The sequence below is a fragment of the Trachypithecus francoisi genome, unplaced genomic scaffold, assembly GCF_009764315.1.
Source record: "Trachypithecus francoisi isolate TF-2019V2 unplaced genomic scaffold, Tfra_2.0 Lachesis_group5, whole genome shotgun sequence".
Lineage (NCBI taxonomy): Eukaryota > Metazoa > Chordata > Mammalia > Primates > Cercopithecidae > Trachypithecus > Trachypithecus francoisi.
The window spans coordinates 62,174,937-62,201,810 of record NW_022681470.1 but is presented as its reverse complement, the minus strand read 5'-3'; the positions used below and the strand labels follow the sequence as shown (position 1 = coordinate 62,201,810).

The following is a 26,874-nucleotide window of genomic DNA, read 5'->3' as shown; positions in this document are numbered from 1 at the left end:
CAAACCTTCTTCGTATATATGGAGAAGAAAAAGAGAAAGTGCTAGCTAAGGAGAAGATCCCCCCGCGAGCCCAGGGAGCGAGTGGCAAGTACTGCAGAGGCACACAGCAAAGGGCAGCACAGGGCCGAAGGGAGACACAGAAGGAGAGGCCGAGAGACGCCAGCTCCGTTGCAGGCTGGCCCCAGGAGCTCCGACTAGAGGTTCAAGTTTCCCAAGTTACACAGTCACATGCTTCAACTTTACAGGTCTGGACTCATTATATCTTTACGACCCTATGAAGAAGGGATTAATGTCGTCCCTGACTTGAGGTCAGGAGATCGAGACCAGCCTGACCAACATGGGGAAACCCTGTCTCTACTAAAAATACAAAAAAATTAGCTGCGTGTGGTGGTGCGGGCCTATAATCCCAGCTACTCAGGAGGCTGAGGCAGGAGAATCGCTTCAACCCAGGAGGCGGAGGTTACACTGAGCTGAGATCGTGCCACTGCACTCCAGCTTGGGCAACAGAAAGACTCTGTCTCCAAAAAAAAAAAAAGAAGAAAAAAAAGAAGGCTCCTTAGGGCCTCATGCTGGCCCCTTCCAGCCGCCAGGACGCTGCAGATGCTCCTCTGACTGCCTCCACACCCTGGGTCTGAAACCCAGTGCTCCTTGCCTCATCCCAGGTCCGGCTGGACTGCAGGAGGGGCTGGCTGGGCAGGCACCTACCTGTAGCGCTCCTCCTGCAGGCACTGGGTCATGTAGGTGTAGTCCCTCTGCAGCTGAGTCTTCAGGTCTTCCATGGAGTCCTCCAGGTGAGACTGTCCCTCCTTGATCTCCCGTAGCTCTTCCAGCAGAGCATCCAGGTTTCCAGGAGCACCATACAGTGCACTGGACTTAGGGCTCCCCAGTGCTCCGCTGGGCCCAGCCCCCGAGTTGCTGCCTGCCCCGGCTGAGCTGGCGCTGGCACTGGAGCACTCGTCATCGCTGCCATATTTGGGGCTGGAGACGAGTGTGGCACTGCCGCTCAGTGCCCGGGCTGCCTCGTCGGGAGGCCCATCTTCCAGGGGGTCCTTCAGGTGAGCGATGTTGTCAGCACTGCCAAACTTGTTGCGGATGAGGCTGGCAAACTCCCGGGGCTTGGACACCACGGCGGTGTGGGTAGCCTGCGAGAGACCGGAGAGGCTGCCCTTGACGCCCTCCACCACGCCGCCCCCAAAGCCACTGATGCCTGCGCGCACGTTGGCGCCTACGTCCTTCAGCCCCTGCTGCATGTCCCGCAGCACGTCCTTGGGCTGCCGCGAGGGCCCGTTCTGCTCAATCTCCTTCAGGCGCCGGCGGTAGTGCTCCAGCTTCTTGTGCAGCTGGGCGATGGTCTGGGCTGACTTCTGGTTCTTCTTCTCGAACACCTGCTTGATGCGCGACACCTGCTGCTTGTCTGCGTTGTTGGCCAGTTTCAGGTACTCTGCCACATTGTCGTCGCGAGCCTCCTGCTCGATCTTGATCTGCTCGGTGATCTTCAGGATCTTCTGGTGCAGGTGGTCAATGGCGGCCTTGGTCCGCTGGGGGTCCGGTGCCCCGTCGGGCACATCCAGGCTGATGGGGCCGTCAGTGTCACCATGGCCGGCAGGGAGGCTCAGGGCCACCAGGTCTCCCTTGTCAACCTGTGGAAAGAGGCAGGCAGAGGAAGCATGGGTAAACCCTGAGACCACAGGAGTGCCCCTGGATGCCTCTGGACTTGGTTTTTCTACCTGGAAAATGGATGCAGGAGTCCAAAAGAAGACAACCACCACAAGAACTGTATTCCCTGACAGCCACTTACACAGGGCTCTCACATCTGTGCTCTACCAGTCCCCACAGCATCCCTAAAATGCAGTCTAGGCAGAGCTGCTCCTCTTTTGGTCCAGAAAGGTCAAGCAAGTTGTTCAGGAACACACGGCCAGGAAAGGACAGAACTTCCAGCCCAGAACTCTTTTATTTATTTGTTTGTTCATCTATTTATTTGAGACAGAGTCTCGCTCTGTTGCCCCAGCTGGACTGCAGTAGCGTGATCTCAGCTCACTGCACCCTCCACCTCCCTGGTTCAAGGGATTCTCCTGCCTCAGCCTCCTGAGAAGCTGGTATTACAGGCGCCCACCACCATGCCTGGCTAATTTTTGTATTTTTAGTAGAGATGGGGTTTCACCGTGTTGGCTAGGCTGGTCTCGAACTCCTGACCTCAAGTGATCTGCCTGCCTTGGCCTCCCAAAGTGCTGGGATTATAGGTGTGAACCACTGCGCCTGGCCCCAGCCCAGAACTCTTAAAGCTCCAGCGCATGGACCGGGCAGGTCTGAGGCCTCATTGGAGTCATGGGGTTGGATTTCTGAGGAATGAGACATTTTCTCTCTGGACTCAACCGCCTCATAAGGCCTCTCCCAGACCTCTCCCTCAGGGCTGACCAAAGTCTACACTTGGTGTCCTGCCTGCCTGCCCTCGCCACCCCATCTTCACTAACACAGCTCGGTGGGCCACCCTGCCTCTGCTGACACCTCTCCCGGGCCCTCCATTACCTTACAGCTCTCCAGAGTCATTGGTAACCTTTTCCGCTTCATAATGGTAGGAGCCCCCAGTCCTTCCTAGTCTCCGAGAATTGGGAGAGGAGCATGCCCCACCCCCACCCTGCTGGCCGGGTCCGCGAGGACTAAAGCCCCAGAAGGAACTCACAGGCCAAGGGAAGCGGGGACCAGTTTGGGGGCCTGAGGCTACCAGCTGCCCAGCTTTGCAGAGGGTGAATGGGTAGGAAGGAAATGACAGCCCCCTTTACTCCCCACCAGGCGGGCAGGCTTCCTGAGTGCATCAGGGTGGCACCAAAGTTGGAGAGACAAGGAAAGGAGAAGAGAGACTAAGAAAGGATGATGGGGGAGGGAGAAAAAGGAAGGAAAAGGTCACAGGAGATAGGAAAGATGAGAAATGTAAGGTGGGCTGAAAGCGGGGAGGCCTGAGCCCCGCTCCCCTGGCGCCTGGTTCCCCTCAGCCTGTTGGAGGATCTTTCTGTCCACAGCTGAGTCCCCAGTGTCTTATCACCATGCAACAACGGAAGCAGCAGGAAATGGCTCAACCCATGTATTTTTACACACAGCACACCCCAAGCAAGGCTGGGTCAGATCATTCGTCCTTAGTATGTATGGGAGGGGGCAGGGGTGTGGGCAGATATATGTGAGGGAAGGGGTTAAACACAAAGAAAGTGGCCCAGTCTAACATGCACCGGAAATGGAAACAGTCCCTGCCAACAACAGGCATAAGTCACTTGGCTTGATTCTGCCAAGGTGCAAAGTTATTGGGAAACATGATTGAAAACAATAGCCCTGCCAAACTCAGGAGCCGGGGGAGGGCAGCTCCTCTGTGGGCTTCCACTGGGGCTTTTCCAGGTTATACTTCCCCCTGGGGATGCTGGGGACAACCACAACCCCGTCCCTAATCTCTCCTGAAGTCAGGACTTCCCTCTTATGTTTGCTTTGGGTCTCCCCTCATCCCCTCTTGCCCTCCCAGCAGGTGCTCATACCTTCAGGACTCTGCTTCTCAGAATTTCTCACCTTTCATACCCACAGTCTCCCTTAAGTGATCTGCTCCAAGGTTAAACTGTCACCGTAGCCTGACTTAAAACCCTACCCTGCAATTAGGCTGCTTCCTCCTGCCTTGTTCCCTGTAGTGACAGCAAAAAGCCCATCTCTCCATTTTCCTGACCTTCAGTGTCCATGCTGACAAAATGGGGGTAATCATAGCTACTCTCAGGCCTTTTGTGAGGGCTATACAAGATGATGTCTGGCAAGCACTTGGCATAGTGCGAGCATACAGAAGGTGCTCATTAAATGCTGAGTCTGATTCTGGGCAGCGTAATCCCTTTTTCCCCTGGGAGAAAGAATGCCTGCAATCAAGCTGGTCTAAATTTATTTCAGAGATTATGCCAACAAATTGACTCCGCATTGCTACAACTACATAAAATTAAGGCTTTTTTTGTTTTTTGTCTTTTTTCTTGGAGACAGGGTCTCACTCTGTCGCCCAGGCTAGAATGCAGTGGCACCATCTCAGCTCACTGCAACCTCGGCCTCCTGGGTTCAAGTGATTCTCCTGCCTCAGCCTCCCGAGTAGCTGGGATTACAAGCATGAGCCACCACGCCCAGCTATTTTTTGTGTATTTTTAATAGAAATGGGGTTTCACCATGTTGGCCAGGCTGCTCTTGAACTCCTTATCTCAGGGGATCCGCCCGCCTCGGCCTCCCAAAGTGCTGGGATTACAGGCCTGAGTCACCGCGCCAGGCCCCAAATTAAGTTTTATAAGCAACACAAGGCCTTTGATGTTACAGAATCTGGCTCTCTTATAAAGCTGCTGCCCTTTCCACAGATGCCCAGCTCTCTATCACTCTCCTCCTGGGAGAAAGAATATCTAGAAAATGGGTTCTGAGTCTGGCTGCATCACTGCCATTTGCTCATCTTTGTAACAGGGAGAGAGTCTGTCCCACCTACTTAGGGGGAGAGTGGGAGGAGCTAATAAGCAACGGATGTGAAATGCTGTGAAAAGCAAAAGTGCTTTAGGACTATATGGGAGTGTAAAATAGCAAAGTCTCCACCTGCCGTGGCTCCTTCCTGGCAGCTTGGCCCTCTCGTCCCTTGAACTGGCATCTTTCTGGCTTACAAATGGAAAAGCAGAGTTCAAGCTGGCTGTGAAATCCCCATTAATGAGAGGAGAAGAGACACTCCTGGGAAAAACAGCTGGGGCCTGATGGTGGGTGCAGAGGCCTGGGCTGAAGCCCTGGCTCCCTCCCCCACCCCTCTTCTCTACCCTAGGACCCAGACTTGAGTCTAACAGTCCTGCAGCAGGACACCAGCTCCTTCCGTCCCTCCATGGAGGCCTGGACACCTCCTTGGTGACATGAAGGTCTGCAATGCCTGGACTGAGCGCGTCAGTCTCCAGTCACAGAACATATCCCCATTTTATTCTCTTCCCTGTGGAGGACTCAGCTCCACTGGCTTCCAGAAAGGTGGCATATTTTCCCTATGGCCTCTGGGCTCTTCTCTTTTTCTCAAATTCTAAATGTTTTGGAAAAGGATAAGGATAACAATTATAGTTGGCCTTCTGTATCTGAGAATTTCACCTCCATGGATTCAACCAACCATGGATTAAAATAATAACAATAATACAAATTTTAAAATACAGGGGCCAGGTGCAGTGGCTCACACCTGCCAGCACTTTGGAAGGCCAAGGCGGGCAGATCACCTGAGGTTAGGAGTTCGACACCAGCCTGGCCAACATGGTAAAACTCTGTCTCTACTAACAATACAAAAATTAGCTGGGTGTGGGATGTGGTGGCGGGCGCCTGTAGTCCCAGCTACTCGGGAGGCTGAGGTGTGAGAATTGCGTGAACCCAGGAGGCGGAGCTTGCAGTGAACCGAGATTGTGCCACTGCACTCCAGCCTGGGCGACAGAGTAAGACTCCATCTCAAAGAAAAAACAAAATTAGCTGGGTGTGGTGGCGTGTTCTGGTTGTTCCAGCTACTCGGGAGGCTGAGGCAGAAGAATCACTTGAACCTGGGAGGTGGAAGTTGCAGTGAGCCAAGACTGCACCACTGCACTCCAGCCTGGGTGACAGAGACTCTGTCTCAAAAACGAAAAAACAAAAAACAAAAAAACAGTGTAACAACTATTTTCTATTTTCCTAGTATTTACATTGTACTAGGTATTGTAAGTAATCTAGAGATGACTTAAAGGAAGGATGTGTGTAGGTTCTATGCAAATACTACACCATTTACTTTATGAGACTTAAGCAATCTGGAGTTTTGGTATCTGCAGGGGGTCTTGGAACCAATCTCCTTCAGACACTAACATTTCTTGACATACGTCAGACTTGTCTCTAAGTGTTTACACCTATTAATTCATTTAATCCCAGTATTAACCTCACAAGATGGGTAGCACTATTATTTCCATTTTACAGGAGAGAAAACCAAGGCCTACAGATATAACTTGCCGAGGACTACACAACTAGTACGTAAAGAACCTAGAATATAAATCCTGTCTGGCTCCAAAACTCAGGGCCTAACCTCACCTTGGAGGGCTGGGTAGCTCTGACAGATCCACAGCTTAAGATACCTTTGGCTAGGAGAGCTGGCCCTCTGCCACCTTTTCAGGAAGCAAGAGAGTCTAATCAGTGGTTGTCAACCACAGCCCAGCCTCACTCCACAACAATGAAATTGGAATTTCATACAGCTAAGACTGCAGGCTCTTTTTGTTTTTTGTTGAGACAGAATCATTCTGTTGTCCAGGCTGGAGTGCAGTAAGGCAATCACAGTTCACTGCAGCCTTGACCTCCCCAGGCTCAAGTGCACCTCCCACCTCAGCCTCCCCAGCAGCAAGGACTACAGGTACATGCCACCACACCTGGCTAATTTGTGTTATTTTTTTGTAGAGACAGGGTTTTGCCATGTTGTCCAGGCTGGTCTCAAACTTCTGTGCTTAAGCGATCCTCTTGCCTTGGCCTCCTAAATTGCTGGGATTACAGGCCTGAGCCATGCTGCACTTGGCCAGACTGTAGGCTTTTACACCCCAAGAGAGCAACGAAAAAGAAAGGAGTTCTCCCCAGCCCCATCCTGCCTTCTCCACATCTGAGGGCGTGCAAATCCTTAGAAATGTCCACATATTGGCCACAGCATTTAAAATCACCTCTGAAGACTTATCATGGTGACATCTCCAGCCTTCCTCACTGGAGGTAACCCTTAATCTTACTGGTCTCCATGCAGACTTCCCTTGCCCACCCAGCCCCTTCTCGTGCTTAGGGGTGTGTGCGTGTACCTGCATGCGTGTGTGCAAACCTGAGAACAAGAGAGAGAAGAGGTTTGTGTGTGTTGTGGGAGGTGGTGGGAGGTGCTTGAGGGAACACTCTGTGGGAGATAACAAGATCCTGTTTGTGGTTTTGGCTTTTAAGGCTGGAACACCTCAGCAACCACTTCCATCTGAATTAACTCCCTTCTATAACTCCCCCTGCCAACCGGAGACTTTTACTATGGACTCACCACGAGATCCTAATTGAGACTGAGCTCATCCCTGCTTGTAGCCTGGAGCCCAACCTCAGGAAAGCATCTAAGAGCTTCTCCCCAACACCAGCCTCCTCCTTAGATCCCGCAGTCCCCACCCCAGCCATCAGGGATGCAAAGAAGGACACAGGGATGTAGGCAGTTTGCCTGGAGCCCCAGACTGCACTGAGACACTCCTCAAATCAAGGATGGGGTAGCCTCCCTCTGGGGCAAACCTCACATTTATCTCACTGGGATCTGCCGTCTTCACACACAGGCTGACCAAACCCAGGAAAGGTTATTTCAGTGTGGAGAACAAGGGAAACATCCTGCGTGCTAACAGGAAACAGCAGACATCCCCCCATCCTTCCCCTCCAGGATCTTTAGTCCCTACCCCTACCCCTGGAGGGAACCCAAGACCTCCAGATCCCTGAGAGGCTGTGCTGTCTAGTTACAACTCTGAGAAGGCGAGTTGGAGCTGGCTGGGAAATCCCCACGAATGAGAGAAGAGACATTCCTGGGCCTGGTGTGTGGAGTGGCCTTGAACTGGGATCCTGGTCCTCTTGCCAGCCCCTCTTCTCTACCCCTGGCTCAAGATTCCAGCCTAGGAGTCCTGCAGCAGGACACCAGCTTTTTCCTACCCTTCACAGAGGTTTACAATGCGTGGGATCTGCTGTTCAGTCTCCAATCACAAAATATCACTTTGCTTTCCTTCCCCGTGGAGGGAGCTGGCGTGTCTGAGGAAGGTGGGGAGCTCTCCATGCCCTGCCTTCCGCGGCACACGTACCCAGGGTGACAGCTCCCTTTCAGGACTTGATGGAGAGAGGGCAACCAAGGTAAACAGAGCCAAGAAACTGGCAGACAGGGAGAGGTACAAAGAGGGATTATGCTTTAACAAAGGAAAGAAAATTAGTGAACAAGAAAAAGATGAGAAAGCTGTTCAGAGTGCTAGAACAGGTCAGAGGGTAAGAAAAGGAAAAAGATTTGCCAAAAAGACCAGCGATGAGACAGGATACAGGGCCTGTGGAATGTAAAGGAAAGGGCTTTAAAGTTGGAGTTGGGCACTGATTTAGATCCTGGCTCTGTCACTTACCAGCTGAGAGCTATCACGATGAGGAGATGAAACACTGAGTAAAGGGCATAAAGCAGGTGCTTAGAAACAAATACGAACAAATTAAGAGACACTTCACACCCTTAGAATGACTGTATTTTTTTTTTTTTTTTTTTTTGAGACAGGTTCTCACTCTGTGGCCTGGGCTGGAGTGCAATGGCATGATCATGGCTCATTGTAGCCTGGACGTCTCAGGCTTAAGCAATCCTCCCACCTCAGCCTCCTAAGTACCTGGGACCACAGGCATGAGTCACCGAGCCCAGACCCTAGTAATTTTTAAAAAGGAAGTAAGTGGGCTGCACACAGCTGCTCACACCTGTGGTCCCAGCACTTTTGGAGGCCAAAATGGGAAAATTGCTTGAGCCCAGGAGTTTAAGACTAGCCTGGGCAACACAGCCAGACCTGTCTACAAAAAATAAAAAGACAGCCAGGTGTGGTGCTGTGTGCCTATAGTCCCAGCTACTCAGGAAGCTGAGGCAGGAGGATGGCTTGAGTCCAGGAGTTCGAGGCTGCAGTGGGTCATGAACACACACACCAACGCACTCCAGCCTGGGCAACAGAGTGAGACCCTGCTTCAAAAAAAAAAAGAAAAAAGGAATAAGTGTTGGTGAACATGTGCAGAAATTGGAAGCTTTGTGCAATGTACCTAAAACGGCACAGCTGATGTGGAAAATAGTTTGGGAGTTCCTCAAAAAATTAACACAGAATTACTTTATGACCCAGCAATTCCACTCCTAGATATTTTCAATTCCCGAAAGAATTGAAAATGAGTATTCAACACTGATTTGTACACAAATGCTCACAGCAGCAATATTCACAATAGCCAAAAGGAGGACATAACTCAGATGTCCATTAACTGATGAATGGGTCAACAAAATGTGGTGTGTTTTGTAACGAAATACTATTCGGCCATAAAAGAAACAAAGTGCCGGGGCTGGGTGTAGTGGTTCACTCCTGTAATCCCAGCACTTTGGGAGGCTGAGGCGGGCAGATCACCTGAGGTCGGGAGTTCAAGACCAGCCTGACCAACATGGAGAAACCCCATCTCTACTAAAAACACACAAAAAATTAGCCGGGCATGGTGGTGCATGCCTGTAATCTCAGCTACTCAGGAGGCTGAGGCAGGAGAATCGCTTGAACCTGGGAGGCGGAGGTTGTGGTGAGCCGAGATCGTGCCATTGTACTCCAGCCTGGGCAAGAAGAGCAAAACTCAATCTTAAAAAAAAAAAAGAAAAAGAAACAAAGTGCTGATAATGCTCCAACATGGGTGAACCTCAAAAACATTAGGCTAAGTGAAAGAAACCAGACAAGAAAGGCCATATAATGAATGATTCCATTATATGAAATATCCGGAATAGTTAAATCCACAGAGACAGAAAGCTGATTAGTGTTGCCAGGGGGCTCGGGTGAGCGTGGGGGAAGGAATGGGGAGTGACAGCTTAATGGGTACAGGGTTTCCTTGGGGTTGCTGAAAATGTTTAGGAACTGGATGGAAGTGATGTTTCAACAACTGGGTGTGGACGGCCAGGGTCTTCCACTGGCCTGGGCCGCAGCTCCCACCGTTGTCCCATTACAGAGTGGGTCTGCAGGAGGATCTCTGGGTCCTTCAGCTCACCATGTCAGGTTTAGTAGAGCAGCAGCTCTTCCTGACACATTCCTAATCCCCCTGTCGTGCAGCTGGTTGACTAAAAAGAAGACCAGGACAGATTACTCAATCCCCAGTCACCAGCAGGCAGAAATGCCCAAGGTTCCCCAGCCCAAAGCAGGGCACAGGTGGGCTACACAGGCACCACTGCGCCTCTCTCCAAGCCATCAGAGTCCTGTTTGGTCCATGCCACCCAGCTCTCTATCCATGCCCAGCCACCAGCACCACACCTGGAGTTCTGGCCCCCACACCATGACCTCCTCACCCGACCCCCTCCTGCCTGAGACAGGCTGGCCACTCCACAGGTACCTGACTCCAGATTAATCCCTGTGAATGGGCTGGGCAAGCTCTAAGAGGAGAACTGTGGAGGGAGAGTCATGCTTCTTCCATGATCCAACCACACCAGAATGCCCCGTGCTCAGGGACCCTACCAGTCAGGGCCATATATCTTGCTCTACACAAAGGCTGGGGGCTAAGAAGTGCTGATGAATGTCTGGATGAGCCACAGCTGGGATGTTCTCTCAAGTGTCCAAGACCCAACTTTCCCTATTCCTCTTCCTGCTCCAGTGAGACCTACCTTCAGCCCATGCACACCTGGGGGCTCCCCTCCACATGGCGTTGGTGGCACTCTGGACTCACCTCCCTGGCCCCTTTCACAACACTAAATTAAGCTGGATTAGGCTCTCTGCCAGATTATAAGGAGCTGCCGGATCAGGGCTTCCCAGCCCTGGCTCCCATGGCCTTCCTGGGGCTCCCACCTCCTCCCAGGGCCTGAACTCAGTGTCCTCGTGTCAACCCAGCCCTGAACACGGGACACCGGTGCTTCCTCTCACACACTAGCCCAGCAGCCTGGATCCCTGAGATCCGGGAGGCACACAGTAGACACTGTTGGGACAGAAAGTATCCAGGCTTAAGTGAAACTCTGTGGAGGGAGGGGAAGGGCACTAGCTATGTAAATTGGGAAATGTGAATCATGGTTCTCTTTCTTCATAATGTAAATGCATTAAGCAGTTTTCAAGATGGACCACAGAAACAGCTGCCACTTGCAAGGAACATGTGCTCCATACCTGTGCTCCCAGTTGCACGAGAGATCTGTACCTCTGACCCTCTTCCTTCTGAGGCAGGCAGCCCCTTCCCAGACTCACAAAGAACCCCTATTAGGGTCCCCATAGCAGGCTGACAGGGAGGAAGGAGCCTTCTCGTGTTACCATCTGCTCAGGAGTTGGAAAGACAATATAAGGTCACTTTTAGATGGAAAAAAAAAAAAAAAACACAAAGAAAAAGCTTTGAGGGTTCCTATGCTTCCCTTTAGGAAAGCAGGGCAGCCCAGTCATCCTGACAATGGAGTCAGGTGTCAACCCTGGCTGGTCTATGCATCTAGACAAGCAGGCCGAGGCCCATGCAGAACACCGCTCCTGGGAGCAAGGCCTGGGCTTCCAGTGGGTCAGAGCCCAGCAGGCGAGTGTGGCCCCAGGGCTGGCAGGCCTGGGCGACTCAGCAGAGATGCTTCAATCTGCTGACTGCTGCCCCGTGACTCTGATTTCAGTGGCCCTCTTAGGATAAAGAACGCTCAGATTCCCTTTTTCTCCTCATTCCCAGATGGAAGGGGAGGTCAACCGGACTAGGATGAAGAGGAAAGCCTATGGCCAGCTAAAATCCTTCAACCCGAAGAGGTCATGTGACCTTACAGTAAAGCTGGGAGAGAAGGAACCTGTCATTTCCCGTACCAACCCAACATTCCAGCAAGAGCAGGCTGGAAAAATTATTCCAACCCTTGGTCCTGAAGTCGGAGGCTTCCCCCATTCCATTTTCTCAACTCAGCAGGAATAGCCCCGTGGGGCTGGTGGCTCTCTGCCTTCCTGGTGAGGATATGTGGGCACAGGAAGCTGCTCACTCCAGCTCTGATGTGTCATCACAGCTGACCCGGGTGCTCCCAGGTGGGCGAAGGGGTGGGGGTGGAGAAAGAGCCTACCTATCGGTTTAATTGGTGCCTGGAAGCCTAAGTGGCTTTTCTCAAGCGGGCAGGCACCACGTGCTTAGATACTGAATGGGGCACATGTGGGGCAGTATGGACCTGAGTCACTTTGCCAGGGGCACAGCGGGGTGACAGAACCCCCGTAGCAAGGCCCCAGCTGCCACATGGGGGATTCGAGGGGCAGAGCATGCCCTCAGTAGCTTTAAAAGGCATCTCACTCTACTACAAGGGGATTTCAGGTGCAAACGACCAAGAGACAGGAAAGTCACTCACTCATCCTTTCAGGCAGCACCTGCTCATCTCCAGGCCGCGCAGAGCCAGCTGCCTATTACCAGCTGGCACCAGGCAGAGGCTTCCACCTGCCACCTCCTGTAGCCAGCCAGTTCTTCCTTCTGCCCTGACCCTAAGGGCTACTCTCTTGTCCTGGTGGAGACACCTGTTCTCTTCTAACCCTTGGCTTCTAGCCCCTTCCATTAGGGCCACCCCTCAGTTCTGATGAAAACTACATCCTCCACTCAGCGTCTGCCCTGTGGAGAACAAAGCACTTTTGTCCAGTAAATGTCCTGCACCCTCCTCGTCTCCTCACACCCACAGATCCCAGTTGGGGCCCTGAGCTGCCCTCTCATATTCAAGTCTTCTCCATTCTCCATCCTTTGAATTCCCTAAAAACTCTCAGTCCCCAAACATTTTACTCCTTATGGCCTTCCCCACTGTCTCCCTGGGGTCAGCACTCACTGGACCTTCACAATCCCCATCCCTGTCACTGTTTCTCCATAGACAGAAGTGACCACAACCAGGAACACCCTTCCACTTAATAAGGTGCCTGGGCCCTAGAAGTGCCACATAGCCACGGCTTCTAGAGGCATCTCTGCCAGAGTTCACCTGCCCTCCTGCACAGGGCACCCACACCCAGCCCCAGGGGCTCTCCCAGCATTTGGCAGCCTAAGGCTCTTCCCTTCTCCTACCCACAAACAGTTCTCTACACCTGGAGAGCTCCCTGAGAGACTGGAGTATAAGCAGAGCCCACCTGACTAACTGCAGAACAGGCCTTTCCCCATCCCCAATTCCGCCCACCCGTGAAATTCTCTCCTTCCACCCACCAGGGACCTCACCTGTGTGGGCACTGTTTCCCGAAGCCGTGCTGGCGACGAGGTGCCCGGAGCTCTGAGGCCCCAGCTGTCTGTGGAGTGCGTCGGGCCCCCGGGGTCACAGACCCTGGGCAGCACTGGGCTTGCTCCAGGAAGCCGGGGCCTGCGAGCAGGTGTGCCTGAGCTCCCAGGCTCTGCAGCCGCCATCTCCAGACTGAGGCACAGCCTGGGGATTAGGGGCGGATTGCTCTGGGAGATTTCCCCCTCCCCTGGGGCTCATGGGCTGCTCCTTCCCATCTGGCAGGAGACATGGAGGATCACCGAGCACGGGAGGACCAAGCTCTGATGAGATGCCCCTCCCCAAGTCCAGCTGTTCCACTGTGAATTATGTGCATAAGGATGCCCAGGTATGACAGACACCAATGAGGAGGGGTGGCAGGGGGGCAAGGGAAGTTGAAAGGGATGTGCACAAGGACACATGACAGGATGCACTTGCATCCTTCAACCACCCAGAAGACAAGCACTCCACCTTGCCCCTCCCATCTCACAGAAATGCCTCCCATGATCAGAAGCTCCTCTCACAAACAGAGCAGTCTCATGGATTTGGAATGGAAGTGAGCCTCCCGGCCAGCCTTCCAGGACAGGGAAGAGCTCTCCAAAGCCAAAAAGACTGGAGCCTGGAGGGGGGCTCCCCAGCAGATCCTAACACAGCCAGCCCCAGCCAGAGTCCTCTCCTCCTCTCCCTGCTGCCCTGGCCGTTGACTTAATGCACCATCACTTCCAAGGCAGTTTCTCTACTCCAATAACCACCTGGAGGAAGCTGACAGTAGTCAGCCTCACCAGGGAAATTCTTCTGCACTGAGATCCTGTCCCAGAAATCCAGTCTCTGCCCTGGACACCAATGGCCACTTCTGCACTAGCTTCTGCTTCCCAGTCTCCACCAGCATTGCCCTGGCAAAAACACCCAAGATAAAACACAGATGGCAAACTCACAGCAGTTTCTTCCTCCTTGGACTTCATCTCGACAGTCCCAGCAGGAAATTCTGTGAGTGGCCAGCAGAGGGGGACAGAGGTCCACAGTTGAGGACAATGAGCAGTGAGCTGGGTAAGTGACTGGCCCGCTGAGTCCTGGGGCCTTCTGGATCTCTCTAATGGCAGCTTCCCACAGCAGAACTTTTCAGAAAGACGTGGATTCTGCACCCACTTGAGCCTGGTGAGGGACTCCGGGCTTAAATAATGATGGTCAACACGCGTCACGTTGATTGGGTAGTCCCAAATTCAAGAAGGTGTAAAGAGATAAGGGCCCAGTGCTATCTCTGGGAGCCAGTGCCAGGGCTTGCAGCCCAAATCACCAAGATCAGGAGTCCTCATACCCTGGGCTCATGGAAACTATACAAATATTTGTGGTTGGCTGATGACTTGGGGTTTGTGAGCACAGAAGCCTGGCAAAGCATATTACATAGGTCCCAATTTCTGGGGCCAGCTCTGACCTGTAGGGCCAGGGAACACTTCTGGCAGTTCCCCTACTTCTGTAAACGATCTCCTTCCTATGGTACTGGATCTTGACTTTATATTGGCACCAATATAAAGATCTTGGCACCAAGCACTGTTCTTGCATAAGGGTTATTTGTAAATAGGTCTTACGCCCCTATTAAATGATAAGGCAGGGATCAGATCTTATGTTCATCTGGACCCTTCGCTGTGCCTAGCATAAGACTGATCCTTCCTCAACACTGACATGGTAGAATGATGAAATGATCTATCTCATTTAGCTGCAATGAAAGGCAGTCTGGCCACTGCAGTTCTGTCTCACGTAGCAACAAAGACAGCTTGGTCTTCTCATACTCAAGATACCCCTTCTTTTTTTTTTTTTTTTTTTTACTTTTTGAGACGGAGTTTTGCTCTGTCACCAGGCTGCAGTGCATTGATGCAATCACGGCTCACTGCAACCTCCACCTCCTGGGTTCAACCGATTCTCCTGCCTCAGTCTCCCAAGTAGCTGGGACCACAGGCGCGCGCCACCACGCCCAGCTAATTTTTGTATTTTTAGTAGAGAGACGGGGTTTCACCATGTTGGCCAGGATGGTATCGATCTCTTGACCCCGTGATCCGCCTGCCTTGACCTCCCAAAGTGCTGGGATTACAGGTGTGAGCCCATGTAAGCCCATGCCCAGCCCAAGCTAAGATTTTTAACTTCCTCTTATTAAGCAGAGGAAAAGGAAGAGAAGGCAGTGGCAGCAGGAGACAGGTGGGGAGGGGCCGAGTGAGCTGAGAGCCCTGGGGTTCACTCTGCATGGTAGGTCTCTTTGTGCTTCCTGGGATCAGGAGGGCTCAGAAGCAACAGAAAGAGTTTCCTGCAAGGCCACGTTGCACCACCAAAATAAACTGGGGATAGCTGCCCCCAACACAGGCACCTCGTAGTTCCCTAACGGGAGGTTTTAGCTCCAATCCAAGAGCGGCTTACCCATCAGCACAATAACTGAACAGCAGGAAAACAGGGGGTCAGGAGGGAACCAATAGTCTGCTAGGAGAAAAGTAGCAAACAGGAACCAGGGGGATGCCTGCCAGGCAATTTAGCAGGAGAGCAATGCTTTTCTGAGCCTGCTCTTGTCTTTATACATGAGACGTGTTCCCAAATCTGCCAAGGACGCAGAGCTTCCTGTGGTGGGGGTGGGGAACAGACAGCCCAAAGCACGGTGGCATGGTGGGAAATGCCCTGTAGAGCCCTGGGTGCGAGACTCACTTCCATGCTTTCTGAGTGACCTTGGTCAAGTCACTATAGGCGCTGAGACTGTTTCCACAAATGTGATGGGAGGATGGTGTAAAGAGAGGGGATTAAGGTGAATGTGTCTGGCAGGAAGATGTGCTGGGCTCGCTGGGCACTGGATGAGCCTTTCAGTGGCCCACAGAGTACTTGGGAGTCAGAAGACCTGGTCTAAATCCTCACCTGCCACTTGCTAGCTATGCAGCTTAGCTATGCAGCTTCCACGTTCTGTCCATGCCACTTCACAACTGCAAGGAGGCAGGAGCAACTACAAAGCAGCAGCCTGGGTGAGGCGGCCTTACAGAGTGAGACCAGTGGCATCAGGAGATGGAGGAGAGGGTGAATAAGCCAAGCCTTGGAGACTCTGTACAACTGAGTCTCACTTCTCCTAGCTGCAAATGGTACACAGGACATTATCTCCTAGGACCCTCGTGCAAACGCATGACACTTTCTAAGTTTTATTGAAATCGGTAACTGGTCCTGAAGCTCCCTCACCATGGGTATATGTGCACATGCATACACAAACCACAGTATTCCAGATAGTACCTGGAAGACTTGGTCTGAAACAGAAAAAGTCAAAGAAGTAGCTGCCATCGGAAGCAAAGTTAAGAGAGTGGCAGGCACACCTGGGAAAAGCTGCCAAGGGCACTAAAGCAGCGGGCTCTGAAAGGACACCAGTCGCAAAGCAGCACTTCTTTTGCAAAGAAAAGGAGCTGTGGAGTAAGCCGCATCCCCTGCACTTCCTGATCAGTCTTGGACACCCCTGGGCTGCCTCCTCTCTGGCCTGGCAGAGATGGAGGCCACATCTCAGTGACAGAGATTGGTCACTATCAATTCACAGGATGGGCAGCTGAGCTGTGGTAGGGGGTCTCTGGCTTCAGTTTTTCCACCCATCCAAGTTAAGCCCGAGGCGGGGGTGACAGATGGGCTCTTGTCATCTTAGAAGGGTGGACTGGAAGGAAGCCCAGGTCCTGGGCACAGGCTCTTCTCTCTGCACGTCTGGAAGGTCTCAGCCCTTTTACTGGGTTCCCCTTAGTTTAGTTTTTTCTTCTATATCCTTCCTCCTCTTCCCTTAATTTTTATGCCATGCCTCTTCTTTCTTTAGTACTCTTTAAATCTTTAAATCTTAAATTTTTTATTTTCTCTTCCTTTGCCTTGTTGTTATTCTCTCCCTGCTGCCCTTTTAAAATCATCTTATTTTTGTTGCTTTTTCTTTTAGAGACAGGGTCTCATTCTTTCCCCTAAGCTGGAGTGTAGTGGTGTGATCACGGTTCACTGCAGCCTCAAACTCTGGGGGCTCAAGCGATCCTCTGCCTCAGCTTCCCAAGTAGCTGGGACTACATGTGCATGTCACCACACTCAGCTAGTTATTTTTTTATTATTATTTTTTAAGAGAGACAAAGTCTCACTATGTTGCCCAGGCTGGCCTCGAACTTCTGTCCTCAAGTGATCCTCCTGCCTCGGCCTCCCAAATCACTGGGATTACAGGCATGAGCCACTGCACCTGGCCTACTTTTCTTTCTCTTAAAAAAAAAAATCACAAACCACACATTTTGAAGGGTGGGAAACTGGAGAAGTCATAGGCTTTAGGAGCAAAGAACCACGCTGAAAAGCAGCTACATTTAGTAGCTTAGAATACAAGGTGAGGCCTTAAAAAAATCTCAGGCCATAAATGTGCGGTGAAAATCTCCCAGTGAGGATTCTTCTTTGAAAGGCTGGCAGCTTCTTTTATGCTCACCAAGACTGCTTGGAAATGGAGGTTTGCAAAGTGGCCATTATTCAGAGGTTCTCTCCCCAAGTATTCACTTTCAGCCCAGCCAGAAGGTGCATCTTCTTAGAAACACACATGACCAAAGAGCTCTGCTAACCCCCAGGGAAATGTGAGAGGAAGGATAATATTCTTCATTGTGAACGGCAGCAACCAAGGTGGGCAGGCTTCCTAGGAGTACATGGATAGGCACAAGCTGTGTGAGCTGGGAAAGGAGACAGATTAGGTCAGAGTGGAGGAAGATGCAGGGCAGCACCCACATGCACACACCAGGGCACCTTTCAGCTGCTTCCAGGGAGGGAGCATGCCACCTCTCCTGATGGTCCTCTGCCCGTCTAATGCCACACACACTCCTGTTTAGGTAGTCCTTCTTGGGCACAAACATGAGCCCAGATGTTGGGCAGTGAACAGAACCACTTACCTCAGTCACTTTTAGGCAAATCAAAATCCGTACCAGGCAGGTAGGAAAGATGGATGATTTCATGCCTTTACAGTCACTTGCCCTGGAGGAGGCTTTACTGGGAACAGGCCTGAGAGAAAGTGACCCGGAGAGGAAGCCACATTTCCTTTTTGGGCAACTTTTAGGGAGTAGAGCACCCTCTACCCCATCCTGCTTGCCAGGAATAATTTGGAATCATTCCTTTCTAAAAGCAGAGGATTGAAACATTGAATTCTAGTGTGCTCCTGCTGACTCAAGGGCTCACAGCATACCATGAGCTGATGTGACTAAACGAGAAATGTGTGTGAATGCATTCTCCAAACTGTAGCTTGCTGTTCAGCTGACTGTTGATGCCAGGAAGGCTTTCAAAAGGACAGGAGTGGCACCTCTTGAGGGGCATGCCCATAAGCCATTGAGCCCCTGAGGAGTCAGTGGACAGGCATGGGGCCCAGATTATATTTGGATCTGAAGCTACCTTCTCAGGCAATGAAGAAACCTTATATAATGAAGTTAATGTTACAGAGCACTTGTCTTTCCAGGGCAGGATTCGCCTTTCCAGCTGCCCAGAGGAGGCCTCCTGGTCACAGTATCACCTTGGGTCTGATTTAGCTCCTGCTGAGCCTGCTAAATTATTCACTAGCTATGGACACTAGCCCAGTTCTAGGGTCCCAGTGGTGGGGTATCTGGAGAACTGTAAGGAAGAGGAAAGGAAAAGGAAGAATGAGAACTCCCAGAATCTGATCTGGAGGGGGATCAAAGAGGACAAGAGCAGCAGGAGGCAGGGGGCCTCTAGGTTGGCCTCTGAAAGATTTGGGAAATGGGCTAGGGGTCCAAGAGCCTGTCCCCGGACAGAGAATAAAGGTAGGAAAAGGCTACTGTCCCCAGAAACGACATTCACTTCCCCCAACTCCCTACTGTAGCTCAGGGGAGCTTCTGATTCCCTAGGAGCCTAGAAGGAATGCAATGGGGTGTGTACATTCATTTTTGCTTCTATTTCAGAGCCCTCTGCTCTGTGGGGTATAAAGAGAAAGCCCAAAATGTGCCTATGAAAAGGACAGGCAGAAGCAGGGATCAGGTTAATGATACTGTATTTCCATTGCCTCATCTGGCACCAGAGGGGACTGGGATCACGTTTCTCATCTCAGGGATGTGGCAGATCCAGGGAAGAATGTGCTGGGTAGCCGGGGAGACCTGAGCCAACTCCCATGACCCAGCCCACATCATAAGCGCCGGCTCCTCACCGTCTGGAACTCGATGACAGCTACTCTTGCTGACTGCTACCAGCTCTGGCATCAGGGTCTGACACCTGAACCGTGAGCACACCTTCCCCTTGGGCAGCCTTGGAGAGCCCAGGCAGATATCTGGCTGGCCTCTCCCACCTGTGTCTGCAGACAGACAGCTTATTTCCCACCAAGTTTTCACCTGAGCTTAGGGACAAAGGCATCAACAAGGCATGACCTCACATCTTGGCTAGGTAACTTGGAAGTTATCTAATTTTGCCCCCTGTATCCTGGTAATTTCTGTACTCCCAGATGCCAGAGCTAATCTGGAGAATACTGGATATTTTCTTTTTTTTCTTTTCTTTTTCTGAGACTGAGTTTTGCTCTTGTTGCCCAATCTGGAGTGTAATGGTGCGATCTGGGCTCACTGCAATCTCTACCTTCCGGGTTCAAGCAATCCTCCTGCCTCAACCTCCTGAGTAGCTTGGATTACAGATGCCCACCACCACATCCGGCTAATTTTTGTATTTTTAGTAGAGACAGGGTTTCCACATGTTGGCCAGGGTGGTCTCGAATGCCCGACCTCAGGTGATACGCCCGCCTTGGCCTCCCAAAGTGCTGGGATTATAGGCATGAGCCACTGCGCCCGGCTGATACTTTCAATCTAGAAAGAAAGTCAGTGGGTGTTAGTGGGGAAAAGATGCATAAAGGCTAATTCTGGAGGCCAGTTACTTGCTGTCTGATTCTGTCTGAAAAGTCAAGAGAATGCTGCAGCTTATGATGTCTGGTGTCAGAGCTTTAGGTCAGACAGAGTCCTCACTTTGGGCCCCTCTCCTAATTGGACAGGACCCCTACAAGGCAAGGGACTTCAACTGAACATGAGGAATTCAAATCAGACTAAAGGAAGAAACTTCTCAGATCTCCAGGCACAAGAGGATATACAGCTGTGCTGGGACCCCAAAGCCCCTGGGGAATAGGGGCTTTGAGTCACTGAGACAGGGAGCAGCAATTCATGGCAAATCACACAGCTGCCCTGCCTTGGCCTGGCAAGCCACTGGCAGCACAGGCACGGCCTTGAAAGGCTCCTCTGAGACTGCTGGTCTGGCTGCCTCTGGCTCTCCCTCTGCCCAAAGGACCTTTCCATGCAGAGAGGAAGAAAGAAGGGCAGAAGAGATGAGATGGGATGGGCAAGGGGAACAGAGGAGGCAGTTGCCCTCCACCACTCCTGGGTGTGAGGGAGGGCAGGCCAGCAGAGGCTGGCGCATGTATCTGCATGGTGGTGTGACTCAGAAGGTGGATGCATTCGTGTGAACATGCAGAGTGTGGCCCGTCTGGGCCCCTTCAGCCTCCCATGCAACCTGGCCTACAAGTTCAGATACATCGGGCCCCCGCATGGCCAGCTGGCTGAGTGGTCACGTTTGGAAACCTCTCTCAGCAGAGCCCGCCCCACCCACCTCTGAACCAGCAGACTCCCAGACATAAACAAACCAGGGCCCCTGGACAGCTGCCAAGATCTGTCTTCTTGGCAAGAGCCAGGGGTTGGGGGGGCCCCTCACTCACCATCCTTCAGAGTAAACAGGGGTGCTTATTTATGCTGGGGCAGAGAAGAAATCTTGTTGGATAAATCCGGTGTGGGAGTGGACGGAGAGCACAGGGCATTCAGAGTCTGCTCTGGCTTAGGTGATGGGCTGAACTCCACTGGTTTCCCTGTCTGGAGCCTGGAGATAACACCTCCATGAGGCCACAGGGAAGCATCCAGTCAGGACATTGTCATCTCTCCACCCTCCTCACTTTACCTGCAGCATGAGTGGGGAGATCTTGGCCCTCTCTTCCTTCCTGCCTGCTCTCAAAGTAGGGCCTGTCATAAAGTCCTGTCCCCAGCACCTCTACAGTCTCCCGAAGCTGTCCAGAAGCCCTCCCAGCTTTGCCCCATGCTGCTTCTCAGCCACACTGCAGGAGGGGAAGGGGTGAGCAGGACACAGTCAGGAGCTGGCTGGCTGTAAACCCAGCACTCCTGCGCTGCATCCCCTTCCTGACACTCCATGCACAAGCCCAGGGGTCAGCTGGGGAGAGGTTCTGAACAAGGCGAGAGGGGACTGATGCCTAACCAGGCCTGGGAGAGATGACAGAAGGGGAATACAACCCTCTGACACTACATTTTCCAGGAACTGCTGTTAAAGAAAAAAAGAAAAAAGAAAAAAAAAAAAAAGAAGAGGGAGAAGAGGGTGGGGACCTCATCTGTTTTCTGAGGAGCCAGATGGCTCAACTCCATCTCCACTGGATGTATAACCAGTGGTTCCCTCTCTAGTCTCCAGGGCATGTGCCTCCCAGAGGTTAAGGCAACACACGGATGTTGCAAAACCTGCACTCTCTAATCACCTGCCAATGCCCAAGTGCACCCACAATTGATGACAATTTTTTCCCCACTTTACAAATCTAAGACAGAGACAGCAGTTACTTTTCTGTGTCACATACATACTAGAAAGCAGAATGGCGAGGCTGAGATGATGATTTTTTAAAATGGAGATAGGGTCTCAATCTGTCACCCAGGCTGGAGTGCAGTGGTACAGTCGTGCCTGACTGCAGCTTCAACCTCGCGGGCTAAAGTGATCCTTCCACCTCAGCCTCCCAAGCAGCTGGGACTACAGGTGCATGCTACCACACCCGGCTCATTTTTTAATTCTTTTTGTAGAGATGGGGTCTGACTATGTTGCCCAGGCTGGTCTCAAATTCCTGGGCTCAAGTGATCCACCCATCTCGGCCTCCCAAAGTGCTAGGATTACAGGCAGGAGCCACGCATCCAGCCAACAATGTTTTGTTTTTGTTTTTAAACAGGAAAGTAATTGAAGGCACAACCTCAAAGACAACTAAGTGGATCTAGCAGGAACAACCAACAGCCAAATTACCATCACCAAGGCTGAGCTGCTTCCCTGGACCGTGAGCCCCTATCTGTCCCCCGTCACACCATGCTCCCCTTGGGGCTTGAGGTCCCCTACTTTCTTGGGATGGGGCTAGGGTGAGCCTCTCCAGGACAGCTGAGGAACTTTAGCTGCCTCTAGGGTGTTTCGGTAACTCAACCCCAACAGGGCTGCCCTGGTCCGAAAGCCAGCTGGTGAGTTCTAAACAATGGCAGGGGGTGTGCGGAGTGGGGGAGGCTTATGAATTAAAAATAGACGCTAGTAACCGCCAGGGATCTTGCAGAGAGCATGTGGGGCTGTGTTTACTAGGGAGAGAAGAATACCTCCTATTCATGCCCAGAGATCAGGGCAAAACCACTACTGCTTCTCATACCAGCCCAGGGCCTCTGGGTGTGGGGGAGTCAGCTGACAGAGCAGGGTTTACTGATGGCTGGAAGACCCTTTTCCTCTGTGACAGGGAAGCACCTTTCTCTCCTCACGATCCCCAGGGCCACGCCCATTCCTGGAAGGATAGCTAGGTTCAGGAAATCTAGGTTCCTCTAGGGGAAACAGCAACCAAGAGATAAAATCATCCCCCTCGGGCTGAGGCAAACCTGCTCTCCATAGACTTTGCATAAAATGGTCCCCAGCTGGGTTCAGTGATGTCACCTCTCAGATGAGTCTTGGGTACAGACTAGGATCCCTTGTCTCCCTGCCAAGACCTAGCTGGGTGCCATAGACAAGCAGTCTCTTGATTCCCCTAGGCCTTAGTCTATTCATCTGTAAAATGGAGATAACACCTACTCTGCCAACTTCACAGGTATGTTATAAAGATCAACCAGGTCATACACCTAACAAAGCTGAGGGTTCTAAAGAAGGATATAAAATAGTCACAAGAACAACCATTTCCCCCATTATCACCCTGAACCCAGAGAACTGTCCCCTCATCAGGTCACCCAAAGTCTCTGGGTCTCATCTTCCATAAGCAGCAAAAAAAGAGTTCCCCCTTCCCATCTGGATATCTCAGGCATGGTGAGCCACATGGCAGAGCCCCACAGAGAAGCTCCCCAGCTAATGCTTCCCCCAGGTCCTGCTTCCTCCAGGCCCCTGCAAACATCCAGTCTTTCACCAGCTTCTGTCAGTGCCCACTGCCCACCCCAACATCTTCCCCCTGCTCAGGAGGTCTTCATGGGAGCCCTAGAGAACCAAAGACAGCAAGGTGCACGGTTTCCCTCCTCATAAAATAGCTGCATACCGGAGACTCCTGCTTGACAGGATTTTTCTAATTTGATTTTTAAAATGTATTCATTGACTCACCCATGAGAGGTGGGCCTGGCTGCCTCTACACGCAGAGTGTCTGCTCATTAAGGGCTGAACAACCTGGTTCATTCTGCTGGGCTCCTCCAGCTCTCAATTTCACAAAGCCACGCCACCCTTTTAGCCAACGCGTGCAGAGCTCCTCACTCTGAGAACAGACTTCTCCCCACTGGAGGCTAGGCTTGCAAATGGTTCAGTCCCATCATTTTAAATACTATCTATATGCTGACAACTCCCAAATTTATGCCTCTAGCTTGGATCTCTCCCCAGAACTCCAGACTCGTACAGCTGACTGCTTATTTGGCATTTCCACGTGGACGTTTAATAGCCACTTCAAACTGAAGGTACCCCAAACGTAGCTCTGATTTCTGCCTCCCCACCTCACACCCCTTGCCGGGTACTCATTCCATATGCCATCTTCCTTGACTCAGTTATTGGCCATTTCTTCTTTCTGGCTGCCAGGCCGCAAATCTGTGAACCACATTTGACTTCTCTCTTTCTGTCGCGCCACATAGAATCATCAGAAACCTCTGTGGCTTGATCTTTGAAACCAATCCAGAATCCAGCTACTCTGCCCCAACCCCAGAGTAGTTGGCCAGCTTCTGAACCAGATGCCCTGCTCACACCCAGTTTACAGCACGTTGGGAGGCTGAGGAAAGCCGGATCACCTGAGGTCAGGAGTTTGAGACCAGCCTGGCCAACATAGTAAAACCCCATCTCTACTAAAAATACAAAAATTAGGCAGGCGAGGTGGTGGGCACCTATAATCCCAGCTACTCAGGAGGCTGAGGCAGGAGAATCACTTGAACCCAGGAGGTGGAGGTTGCAGTGAGCAGAGATGGGTGACAAAGCAAGACTCTGTCTCAAAAAAAAAAAAAAAAAAAAATTGGGATATCTTCACCTGGCTTAGCTGTCTCACAGGATTGCTTTAAGGAATTCATGAAACAATGTCTACAAAAGCACTTTCTACGTCGGAAAAGTACAAAACCAAACCTGAGCTGCTATACAGTGCCAGGCACACGGCATATACACAAATGCTTGTTGAATGAATGAACATCCAAACATTTTCAAATGTCAGCATGCACAAGAACTTGAGAAACAGTCTGTGTTGATGAGAGGACAATTTAAAACTATATGTGGAGATGGATCAGCTCTGGTGATCATCTAAGGTAAAAACAACTTTATATCAGAGTTTCCCTTGGGACTTTGATGCTGGAAAACCCACGGGGCCTCACATGCCCCAAATGTAGAATTGTTTGGTTTTCCATCATGTCTCCTTCTCCCACTTCCACTTGAGCTGTCTTCTCTTTCATCTGCCCTCCCACTGGACCTTCCAGACTCCTCCTTCCACAACAAACAAGCTGCCTCCTGCCCATAGGCACTTGGGCCCCTGCAGGCTCTTACTGCAGCTCCACTTGCCCTGGAGCCCGCATTAATCGCAGTGATTTTTTTCTTCCTCTTCCTCCCTCATTTTGTGCCCTCTGGAGATGGGACCAGCATTCTGCTGTACTCAGTGTTGCTTCAGCACGGCCTCCTTTGAGGTCCCTGCCATTGCACTCTTCTCCCCCACCCTCCAGTCATCAAAGCTACCTGCTGCCCTCCTTTCTGACCACTGTCCTGGGGGCATCTCCATGTCATGTGGACAGCCCATCCCACAACCTAGCCTCTCAGCTCTTGCCACTGCAAATTATCTTTCCATTCATTCCTTGTTTGTCATGCTCTATGAGTATACTCGGACCTTTGTCTTCCCTATCCCATCCCCCAAATCGTAAACTCCAATGCCCTCTCCTGTCTCTCACTCCTCTATTCTTAACATACCTGCTCCCTCGCTCCCTCAGTACCCCCATCTCCTTTTCTCCACATTCATCAGCCTTCTCCTATCCCCACCTCCTTCTCTGCTAGCCAAGGTTTCAAGGTTCAACCCTTTGAGCATTCTCTGACCCAAACCCCCAACTCCTTTGTCACCCTTACATGCCATTCCAGCAACCCCCAACTCTGGATTAGCCAGATAATCGTTCAGCTCTGTTCCTACCCTCTGGCTAGGACCACTACAGAGAAAACAATTTGCAACCACTAGGGTGCTGCCAGCACAAATTAGGAGCCTCTACAACACCAGACAGGTCACCCGTGAGTTCCTGCTCAGAGCCTTGCTCTGCCCCAAGCCAAAACTTTACTGCCCTTCTCAAGCCAGCCCTTCCCACCACCCCTACTATTCTCAATAAACAGTTGCACCTTTGGTTTCTTCCCCCATAGAAAATAAAAACAAAGTAAGAATTCATTTCTGCCTCCCAGAAGTGACTCTTTGTGACCAAGGACCATGCTGACATCTGGATCTCACACCCTTTCACCTACTCACTGACCTCACCCCAGTGAGAATTCCCCTTCCTCACTGCTATCTTCAGTCTCTCCCTAATAGGTCCCTCTCCAGTCAACATAGAGGTGGGCTCAGGTGCTTCCCGATTCAAAAAAAACCAACAAAACCAGACTGCCTCCACCTGATGCCCTCCTTCTTCCCAGCCAAGCTACACACCTGCCTCCACTTCCACCCTCTCCTTAATCCACAGAAGCTGGCTTTAGGTCATGGTTCCCAATGACAGCCACTGCTTGCTACTGCCTGTGCACATTTCCAAACCCAGATGTGACCTGCCCCTTCTATGCATTTCACTCTGATTACTTCCTCCTCCTTCAAGCTCATTTTTCTTTTGTTTTGCTGCAAGTTTACTTCTATCCATCTGACTGCTCTCTCACAGGCTCCTGGTGCTTGGCCTGCCACTTATATGTCAGTTGGATCTGTCCACAGCCTCCTTCTCATTCGACACATCCTCCTTTGAAGACCTCACCCATACGCATGATTTCAACCTCAGCGCCAGCTCCCAGAGCACCGGCCCCGGCCCAGGACCCTACCCCACAGACCCAATTACCAGCTGGTCCTCCCTAGCTAGACAGCTCCCAAAGGCACTTGCAACTCAACAGGTCCAAAACTGAACTCATCACCTTCCCCTCAAAACATGCTCCTTCTCCTGTGATTCCTCAACTAGAGAATTCCCTCATTTCTTTTATTTCTCTTTATTTATTTTTTTGAGACTGAGTCTTGCTCTGTCACCCAGGCTGGAGTGCAGTGGCTTGATCTTGGCTCACTGCAACCTCCGCCTCCCAGGTCCAAGCAATTCTCCTGCCTCAGCCTCCCGAGTAGCTGGGATTACAGTCGCCTACCACCATGCCTGGTTAATTTTTGTACTTTTAGTAGAGACGGGGTTTCACCATGTTGGCCATAGTGATCTTGAACTCCTGACCTCAAGTGATCCGCCCACCTCGGCCTCCCAAAGTTCTGGGATTACAGGTGTGAGTCACGTGCCTGCCCCAATCTACTCTTTATATTGAGACCTACAGGGACCTTGTCCTGCCAGGTTTCCTGCCTAGCACCCCTTGATAGCTTCACACTATTCCCAGACTCAACATGGCAAGGCCTTTTGTGATGTGGCCTCTGCCTACCTGTCAATCCCCAAAAGTGCTAGATGCTCTGGCCATAATGAACCCCCAATATCCCCAAGCACCAGCTTGTGTGCTTTTGTACATCCTACGCCCTTCCTTCCCCCTTCCCCTCTCCCAGTTCTTGCCTGGCTAAATTA

The 26,874-nt window shown here is 51.5% G+C and overlaps 1 protein-coding gene across 5 annotated transcripts in view; it reads right to left on the bottom strand.

The window, feature by feature from the left end:
• TMCC2 (transmembrane and coiled-coil domain family 2) overlaps positions 1-26,874 on the bottom strand; it is a 44,596-nt gene that overhangs the window by 2,728 nt on the left and 14,994 nt on the right. For 3 of the 5 annotated variants that reach the window (XM_033199319.1, XM_033199321.1, XM_033199320.1), the window contains one exon: positions 706-1,640. In XM_033199319.1, the coding sequence (XP_033055210.1) occupies positions 706-1,640 (935 nt within the window). Of the gene's footprint in view, positions 1-705; positions 1,641-2,526; positions 2,706-13,833; positions 14,066-26,874 lie in introns of those variants that run through there. The other 2 variants (XM_033199323.1, XM_033199322.1) reach the window with 2 other exon arrangements.